Source organism: Camellia sinensis, chromosome 15 (genome assembly GCF_055761805.1).
Source record: "Camellia sinensis isolate YWXY chromosome 15, ASM5576180v1, whole genome shotgun sequence".
Classification (NCBI taxonomy): domain Eukaryota; kingdom Viridiplantae; phylum Streptophyta; class Magnoliopsida; order Ericales; family Theaceae; genus Camellia; species Camellia sinensis.
This window is the reverse complement of record NC_138975.1, coordinates 100015663-100025794: the sequence shown is the minus strand read 5'-3', so window position 1 is coordinate 100025794 and position 10132 is coordinate 100015663. Positions and strand designations below refer to the sequence as shown.

Below are 10132 nucleotides of genomic sequence, written 5' to 3'. Positions count from 1 at the left end.
TGCCTTCGCTTGCAGTTAGGCTTCCCCCTTATATTCGAATTTGAATATGAGCAACCGTTGAAGCCACGTCACCATGTGTCTCTTTATTGATCCGCTACTACTTAGATCTTATAACAACCAATAGTGACTGCCACGTGTATGATCAGGATCAAAGACCTACCTGGTCTCCCCATATTACCCTTACTTTGCCACGCGTCGAATTGTCATTAGCTAGCACAAAATGTGTAGCCAACACCTACCGTGCTTTATTCTTTAATCTTGTTTGAGAACAACTTAATTTAGTCAAAAAGTCAAAAGGCCAATACAGAAAGTCAAAACAGTATCTTTATTTTTTTTTACGTGTTTTGCAAAAAAATAAAAAAATTACTGAAAAATACTAATTTCCAAACGAAATAAGAGCCGGTTTTGGTGAAGTAAAAAGTACTAACAAAATTAGAGAATTGATGAGAGTCTAATATCTGCATTATATATATATGCTCTATTTTGTTGACAGATTATACAGATGTTTTGAAAATCTCCTCCATGTTGAAAGCCAAGTGTTCAACTCCTATCTGTTAAATCAGTTTATTCACATATTTGCAATCTAGAGCTAACAATTTGTTAGTTTTCACTTATTTGGAATCACTTCAAAGGCCTCCAAATTTACAACTCAATATGCTATAAAAATCAACTTGGAGAAATATAGACACAACATCCCTGAAAAAGTGCAATAGATCAAGTAGAATGAAGATGTACATCTGATGAGTTCCTCAACATACCAACTAAAATGGCATACATTGAATATGTGGATGTGGGACTGAAGATTTGTACAGAACATAAGAGGAAACAAGTCCATATATATATATATATATATCATCCATTGGATTTACAAGGAAAATAAACAAAACAAACAAATGCCCTAAGGCATCATCATCGTCCAGTGAAGGAAGAGACAAATTATAGTGTTTTAGCATGTAATATAACAAGATGATACACATGAGAAAGAACATTATGTGATAGTTTGTCCCATTAATATGCAAGATTTCATTACTGCCTTTGTGGATCGGTGATGTGCAGTTAGTTAGAATGATGGGAAATATTTGTGGAGTTTGAAGGGCAGGGCATAGAATTCCTGACTTCTTGAATCAGTGTCGATGGACTGGAATTTGTCCCACCAATGCCTACCCCTGTCTTTCCTTATTGAACTGTCTTTCTTGTGTATCGTGATGTCCAGGAAATATGCCACAATGCCCGCAACAAGTGCTTCTGATGAGAACGGAACGTTAATCATATCATTGAACTGCCAAAAAAAGACAGACAACATTTTTTGTCAGTGGAGTTCACAACTCCATTTGGGATGTGCCAAAAGTCTGCTTGCCATCAAATAAAAAAGCTAAATAGCTAGTCAGCTTTTTTAGCAACTTCTCAAACACATCAGTTTTTTCAGATTTTAAAAGCTAAAAAAGCCAAAGGCCAAACTACAATCACAACACAATTCTAGCAAAAACTAAGAAAGCATAAAGATTCAAAGTTTTTGGTGTTCTCTGCATACCCATCTTGCGCCTGTGTGAACTGGGCCGCGTCCATTAATTGCCGTGTACTCGTTGAAGTACTGGGGTATAGACAAGCCCAAAAAGATGGAGAAGCCCAATATAAATATTGTTCTGAAGCTGTTGAGATTGCAGAACTGAAGGAAACTTAAACCTACTGAACCTGCAGGTTCATGATGAAACCAAAGATACCCATTCACTAAAACGGATCATAAAATCAGATTTTGAGAATGTCTGGTAGCTAACTAGTTGCACCATTGACACTTACCGACATAAGCAAAGAGAAGGCAATATAAAGAAGCAACAATTGGTGCTGGAATTGAGGCAAAGACTGCTCCAAATTTTCCTAAACAAGTGGATTTGATTGACAATTAACAAAATAATATTCATAGAAATTAACAAAAAAGTAGATTAACAAAAAAGTAGATCGATAATGGAAATTAATTTATGTTATTCAAAACCTTATCTGCAAACAACTCACCAAGAATGGAAAAGAAAATCATGAAGCCAGCAGATATTTGCACAACCCTTCTACTGCCAACACGAGTCAAACCTAAAAGACCAGCATTCTCACTGCAGTTAAACCAAGAAAAATCATTATTATGTCCTGTCTCGATTGATATAAATACAATTAGAAATGCTAATGAATTATAAAGGTTTTTGTTGTTGGTGTCTTACATAGACACGGAGGATCCATTCACAGTTCCAAACAACCCAGAGAGCAAAATACCAATTCCCTGAGACAATAAATGAACAATTAGTTCAAAGCTTACTGGCATTCAATGTTCACCTGAAAGAAGTTTGGGAAATTTCAATTTGTTGTTTTAGACAGCAAAACAGAGAAACTTGGCTAATATAGGGACCATCCTCGCAAAGCTTCAACACTAGAGAAAATCATAGGACAAATTGGGAATCTTAAACACATATTCTTAAGTGTAATCATACCACTAAAAAGAAAGCAACAAGTTTTCAATTTACCTGCCAACCAACACCACGGCTGAGAACAGCAGGAGGCACATACGTTGCACTTGCATATCTTGACACAGCAATAAAGCCACCAGTGGACTGCTTATATCATTAAAAAAATATTGAAGTAAGCTATTTGTAAGGAATTATAAACAGAAGTACCTAAAAGATGAAACTTTAGTTCGAAATAAAGGGACATCAAAAATGTGTCTGCCTGCTCAAAAAAATATCGAATTTTATGCTGTTTTCAAGCCTTTGACCAAAAATAGTTGAGTTTCCCCACCAATAAGTCATCAAAAAGTATATCAACATAACAATGGCAATGAGAATGCACTTCGGTCATCAGTTTATTCCATCAAGAGGAGAAACAAACCTCTACAAGAGCAACAAATGAAGTAACCATCATGGCAAAGGCTTCACCCGCATCAAACGAAGGTGGTCCCCATTGAAAGGGATATGGAATGCTTATCCTGCCAATGGAAACACCAGTACCAAAATAAGGAACGCTCTTCACATGTTATCTATCCCACCACACAGAGCCATAGCACAGGACCATATGATGCAGTAGCACAAGTTTCTTGCCACAACCTCATTGAATAAATTACAAAGTTCAAGAATATAACAACAATAGGCCCAATCATGGACTTTAAACATCATTCTTACATGTATTAATGAATAAATGCTAAGCTAACCAACAAGTAACAGGGACACACATGCTTACCAAGGAGCACCATCAATAAGTCCAGAACGATCGGTACGACAGCTCGCCTGTGTTTTTGGTGGTTTACCATTATAGGCCCCACCTACAGTGAGTAGGTAAGCATAAATCCATACAAGTGCCACTGAAAATATTACAGCAAAGCGTTCAAAGACATTTTTTCCACTGCGTATTGCATGGGGCAGATACTGCAGACCAAATGAAATTTTGAATGATTTTAGTAGACAGCTTTAAAATACTTCGAATATAAGCGAGAAAGAGAGGAAAGTGGTTATTATAAGTAAGACTAAAATTTTAGTAATGCAACAAAGGACCTTACCTGTGAGAGAAAAACTAAAATGATAAGATGCGGTAGTCCAATTTCAATGCATTTAGCAACCTAGACAACAAAGTCAACAGTTGACATCCACACATCAATACAATGACAAATCAGAAAGAACACAAATGCACATATGAAGAGTACACACAGAGTAAAACCCACGAATCCATGATCCATTGAAGAGCAGTAAGAGTATACCTACCCCAGGAAAGCCAAACTCATAGAGCCCATAACCAGCAAGAGCAACCAAAGGAACAGCTGAGAGTGGACTCAAAAACCTGAAGGAAAAAAAAAAAAAAAATGCATGTTATGAAGAACAAAATAGGGAGAAGAGGGAGAAAACTTACAAACAGCCACAACCTAAAATACTCTCCATAATATTGACTCAAAGCTGACCATTACAATCCAAAAGCCTAAAGGTCAAAACCCTAATTTAATTAAGAAACTAGACTAATGTTATTTGGGAAACAAAATGCACATCCCATACTAATATTATCTAAGTAAATACGAATATTAATATTCTACCAATTACATTTATAAGACAGAAATGCCTTTGGACCCAAGGGCTTCATTCTAGGTTTCCAAATCCAATAATGAGCTTCCAAATAGTCAAGAGTTGCGCCATCAACATGGAATTGGGACATTTCACTAGATGTGCTCAAACAGAGTATTCAGATTTCCAGCTGTTCAGTCAGAGCAGAGACTGGATCATACAAGTACAAACAAAAGAAGCTACACATAATGAAAAAAATCTACGCTTCAGATATCAGAATGACTCGGAGCAATTAACTAATGCAAACCAACCACAATAAAACCAACAGGAAAGATATTATTAGAACACTCACTCTGATATTCTACATCGTTAATCGATATAATGCCAGGAGCAAAAGAAGTCCAAACCAGCTAGTTATTGTAATTACAAGTAAGCAAAAACCAAAAAGAGTTTAAGTCGGCTAAGTATTCTAGCATAGTCTACAATTTCATGCATTTTTGTAGATTATGAACCAACCTCGTTACATTACGCCAAAGACCACTGAAACCCAGAACAATTTGAAGGGTTGAAGCAACAATGAGTGCACCCTGGATTGCCCGCATTGTCCTTTTGAATTTCTGACGTGGCAATAAAAATTGATGACATGGTTAGAACCAAATATAAACAAGTTTAATCTAGCATTTGAACTTGCAATTTCTCTCATCCTTTATTCCCTTCTTTTGAATTCTCTCCTTTGTATGTGTTAGTACGTAGACCAAAAGGGCGTGTAATGAAAAGAACACATGTACTTAGCTATTGTGCATGAAATTTAGCATCCAGCTGCACTGTTGTTTAGGTGAAAATGGAAATATTTTGCGGGCACAAGTATTATGGACCCTATCCTTAATGGGAAAGTAAGTCATGTTCCTTGTGCACGCATGTGTGTGTGTGTGAGACAGAGAGAGAGAGCTTTCTAGAAATGCAGATATGGCGAAAGAACTTTGCAAGAACATAAAATGCACCAATGCTAATTATGTGTTTTTGTGTTTAAATACCATCATATGTTAAACACAAAATTCAATGTGCCATGCATACACCACCAAATACAACAGCATTTGATCTAGATCACAAACCGTTAGAGGGTCGTAATTGTTGAATCGACTAGAAAGGATAATTGAAATTGTGGCTGCAACAAACGTATACGACCCTCCAATCACAACAGGCAATCTACTCCCAAAAAATGTCTGCAGTAATGTGTTCAATCCAGCAACAAGGAGTAGTGTCTGGATAACCTTTGCTTTCTCCTCCTAGAAGAACAGAAAATGACGTTTCAATTAGATTATTGAACATCAGTTACTGTGACAAAACCAAGGCAAAAGAAACCATCACGAAATGTATATTTTTCACTGTTAGGACCTACATTCCCTCCCCCCATTTGAGGAACAAGAGCAGTAGGAATGATAACTACTGTGCCAAGCATCACCAAATAATGTTGAAACCCAAGGAGGATAGCCTCAGCTGCATCAGAAATGCACCACAAATTTGAAAAATTAGGTGAACCCCATAATGTTAAGCAAAGGCTTGGAACTATAAAATTACAACAACAACAAAAGAAGAAGAAGAAGAAAGAAAAACTCTAAGCTTTTTGACCAAATAGGAAATTAGACAGAATGTTATATGAAATTTACTAAACTCTGACAAGAAAAGAAGTCAGATGTAGATTGACCCATTACCATTAAATTTAACAAGGATCATTTAGCCAATTTGAAATGGCTGTAATAAAGTTAAAATCGATAGAATCCAAAGTTTACCACATGTGAATTGAGTCAAGTCAATGCACAATAGAGATACAAAAAAGAATAAGGAAAAGTACAAATATGTCCTATTTTTTCTTTCCGAGGCCCATTGAATCCAATAAAAATTTGCTAAGACAATGGAGTCCTAGTTCTAAATATTTCCACTTACGTTCAGCATTTTATATACCCATTTTTATCTTCGTATTAATTACATATAACAATGTGGTCATTCATATTATGTTTTTTAATGGAACCAAATTTGATTTAGGAATAAAAATTAGCTACTACCTAGTATTAGTGATCTTCCGTGGCACTAACATAAATTCCATCCATTGTTGGTACAATAAAATATATATACACATAAATTTAAATAGTTCAAAACAATAACAGATCCTCTTAGTTGCATGATTTTCTTGAAAGAAATCTAGAATTGTTCACAAATTATTGTATAAATATTTCCCAATGTAAGATTTTATCAAAGCAATGCATTTTCTTAGTTTCATATTTGTAAACAGTTGTGAATTTCACCAGGATTGTGGTTTAGTACTAAAGTGAAATATATAATCAGGGTTTTTTACTGATACTGGTCAGACACTCTCAACATGTGTCAAACACCCATTGAAATGTGTCCTATATTTTTAAAAAAAATTTAGAATCGAATACAGATTGGACAGTTGAAAAAAAAAAAAAAAAAAAAAAAATCACTAGGCACATGAGATGCATCACAAGTTTGAAGAAAATAACATAAGAGCCATTACTTAAAACCTAAACAGTCCACGCTTCTTTTTTCAATGCATAATGTGAAAATTTATTTTATTACTATTATGATATAATAAAATATAAATGTAATTGTAACATAAAAAGTTAAAAACAAAAATATTATTAATATTATTAATATATATATATATACTATACTATACTATACTATTTACTATATACCATATACTATTATATAAAGGCAACACCCTAATTGGTGTCTTGAAGCCTCTGCCATAAAAATAAATAAATAAATAAGCATTCGCTCTTCTCTATGCGAAGTGGATTTTAATTACTACTCATTTTGATTTTGAATTTCAAATTATGATACCCTTTTCAGTTGTTTTATTTTTTTATTTTCTCTGCTTTTTTTCTCCTTCTATATTCAACTGATTGATTTTCAACACACTAATTGGGTGTGTACATATCTAGTACATATTTGTCGTGTTTTTTCGTGTCATATCTTATGTTTTGAAAATTGCCATTTCAACGTGTCCATATTATGTCTCTTATATATCTGTGTTTCTTAGCAATTTTATAAAAAAACAAAAAACAAAAAACATAAAAAAAAATTAAGGAAAATTAAGGAAAATGATCCATCCCCACAAATTTCTTCCACAAAAGCACCGTGTCTAATGTAGTGCCTAACTCACTCACTCTATAGTGGCGAATTCTTACCGGTAAGAAATTGTTGACGGTATGATTTTGTGAGAGAAATTTGTGGGAAGTAGCACTGCCCAAAATTTAAAGCACGGCAGAAGAAAATGTAATGGTAATTTTGTACATAAACAAATTTAATGAGAGGCAGATAAATCATCTATATATGGAACTTTTAAAGAAACAAAAATGTAAAAGTAAGATTTTTTATAGGGCTTATAATTGTGCTTGGGTACTTTTTCCAATAAGTGCTAGGGATTCTAATAAAGAAAGAAAAATGTTACAGTATATTCAACAATAAGATACAGAGAGAATACATATGCAAAGATTAACAAAAAGAATTAGACTTTTTTAAGAAAAGCAATCAACTAGATTCTGAGAATTAGAATCCAGAGGTAGTAGCTAGTATAACTTCTTATACATATCTATAACAATTTGAAGTAAAACTAGACAAGAAAATTAATAAAAACACATAGAGAATCTAAATATATAAAGATAAAATTAAAATAAAAAAGGATTTTAGAGACTTACGCCATGGGGGTGGACTAGTAATGCAGTAGGAAAGACCGAGAAGTTGTTCCTTCGGTGGGTGTGGTGATGGCTCAGCTGACTTTGCTGCCATGACTTTCCCTCTCTAAAAGATTACCCAAAATACACTGAATCCCCAAACACTTCAAATCCCCAAATCTGCAAACAACCCAAATCACAAAATCTTTCAGAAACCCATGGAAATGGTTAAAAAAATTTGAAGATATGCTCAGAATTCTGAGCACCCAGAAAGCTCAATCACTGAGACATGAACTAAAAGAGTACCCAAAATACACTTCAAAACCCAAATCTGCAAACAACCCAGATCGCGAATCTCTCAGAAACTCATAGAAAATTGAAGAAACGCTGAAGATTTTGAGCACACAGAAAGTTCACTCACTGAGATATGAAAACAGACAAGAATGGAACAACCCACGCGTCCTGCCCACTATATATATGGGAATGGGACTGTAAATAAGAATAAAAGCACAAAATGAGTACTGTGACTATAGTACAAGCTTACTGATGGTTAATTATTGCAAGAAAATTGAAAACAACCTTGTAAGCAAAATCAAGTGGAGTGCATTGTTGTCAAAAAATCAAAAGACCCTACCCCATAAAAGTCCACCAAAAGGGGTAGGATAAGAGGGGATGTAAAAGAGACTTTTAGATGTGGTACAGCCCAAAAACCAAAGTCTAGAAACAACAGTCTGTAACAGAGTGAGCAAGAGAAGGAGATAAACTGAGAGCCCTTTTCAAGTTTCATCTCATTCTCTGTTTTCTTCTGTCTCTAAACAAAGTAAAAACAAGACAGAATCTGTTTCTAAACCCAGTCATGCAATGAAATTTTTGTAATATTTAGATTACACTTAAAATAAAATATTACACACTAATTAAGATAATTTAAGAGTCATAATTTTTTTATGATTATTTTATGAAAAAATTTTCATAATCCCTAACTTTTCTATTCTAATCCAAGTAAAAACAAGACATGAAGAATCTTTATAACTAAGTTAGTTAGGAGAATTTTGGAAATATGGTTAAAAATTATTTTTCAGTTTTTAATTTATTTTGGATTATATAATTTTTTTTTTATTTTTTTGGATAAATTACAAATGCACTTTTGAAATTTGCTTAAAATATGAATTATTTCTTGTGATTTGAAAAATTATAAATATTTCACCGTCAGAATTTTTTATTTAACAGAATTAATTAAAAATGTGAAATTCTAACTGTTCACCTGTATAATAATAAAATTATCTGAATTATTAGTTAAAATAAAATTTTAGTATTATTAAATACGGTTAATTAACTTGATGATTTATTAATAAAATGACTTATTTTATGAAATTAGAAACCTTAGAGGGCATAATGTAATTTCTATAAGCACAAAGGGTAACTTATAATTTAAGTAAATCTCAGGGGGTGTGTTTATAATTTACTCTATTTTTTTATATGTTTTTTCAAAAGAAAATTAAAAAATTAATTTTTAATCAACTTTTCAAAACAACCATTATTAGCCATAATCAAATATTATAATAATTCATGATCAATATTAAATTAAAAGACAAAATAACAATAAATAAGTAAATAACCAAAACCCTTCTAATAAAATAAATCTTGAATTTTTAATTTTTAATTTTAATTTATTTTTCATGTAAATCATTTGTCCATTTGTGTTAAGTAAAATTAACAAAAAAAAATATTTTAGTTATTAAAATCAATGAAAATAAATAGTTTAGATATTTTATGTACACCTACGTTGTGTTTAATGACTAAAATATCTTCTTTTTTTTTATCGATTTTACAAAACAAAAATAGATTGATAGTTTAGATCGAAAACACATCAAATATTATAATTTAAATTGATAAAATTAAAAATTCAAATTTTTTTTATTAAAAGGTTGGACTCTGGAATCTTTTGTAATTTCTTCTGATTTAAACCATAATTTTTGTATAATATATTATGTGTGTTTTTTAACATAATTCTTATTTTGGTTCGTTCAATTGGCATGCATATTTTTATCTGAAGTCGATCTTATTAAATTTAAATATTGGCAATTTCTTATTACGAAACTTTTATGTGTTATTCGACTATAATTCTCTATATTAAAAATATTTTTTTCAAAAAAATAAATAATAATAATAATCTTTATTTGCCTAATTTGTCTTTTCAATTTACACGCAATAGTTATAATGGCAAGGTAATAGTAACTAAGTACAAGGACAATTAAGGTTTCTTTGGTTTTTTTATTTATTTTATAGAAAAATACGAGTCTTAATATATTGCGTACCTGATAATAAATCACCAATTAATATATATTACAGTACAAAACATATTTCAAAATAAATAAAGAGAACCTCTACATAGGGAGGAAGAACCTCTATGAA

At 32.3% G+C, this 10132-nt stretch overlaps 1 protein-coding gene across 6 annotated transcripts; it reads right to left on the bottom strand.

Annotated features, from left to right (window-relative positions):
• Positions 1-803: 803 nt before the first annotated feature.
• Positions 804-8583, bottom strand: LOC114285523 (nucleobase-ascorbate transporter 6). Of its 6 annotated transcripts, none has more exons than XM_028228566.2 (16): positions 8300-8583; positions 8027-8209; positions 7745-7900; positions 5425-5522; positions 5138-5311; positions 4542-4642; positions 3735-3810; positions 3533-3592; positions 3217-3401; positions 2869-2965; positions 2508-2594; positions 2208-2266; positions 2011-2102; positions 1798-1875; positions 1532-1692; positions 804-1279 (listed from the first exon to the last, which is right to left on the bottom strand). In XM_028228566.2, exons 3-16 carry the CDS (start codon positions 7833-7835, stop codon positions 1061-1063), a joined length of 1578 nt encoding a protein of 525 aa, XP_028084367.1. In that variant the 5' UTR covers positions 7836-7900; positions 8027-8209; positions 8300-8583; the 3' UTR covers positions 804-1060. The 6 variants fall into 6 exon arrangements, with proteins under 6 accessions (XP_028084367.1, XP_028084368.1, XP_082765817.1 ...); XM_028228567.2 differs by having other exon boundaries at positions 8142-8209; XM_082909691.1 differs by having other exon boundaries at positions 8355-8580.
• Positions 8584-10132: the final 1549 nt, after the last annotated feature.

Coding starts and splice junctions, on each gene's coding strand:
- LOC114285523 (XM_028228566.2), bottom strand. CDS start 7,835: ATGGCAGCAAAGTCAGCTGAGCCATCACCACACCCACCGAAGGAACAA. Junction 2,966..3,216: donor CTTATTGATGGTGCTCCTTG/GTAAGCATGTGT, acceptor TTCCATTGGCAG/GATAAGCATTCCATATCCCT. Junction 2,267..2,507: donor GCCGTGGTGTTGGTTGGCAG/GTAAATTGAAAA, acceptor TTATTGTCTCAG/GGAATTGGTATTTTGCTCTC.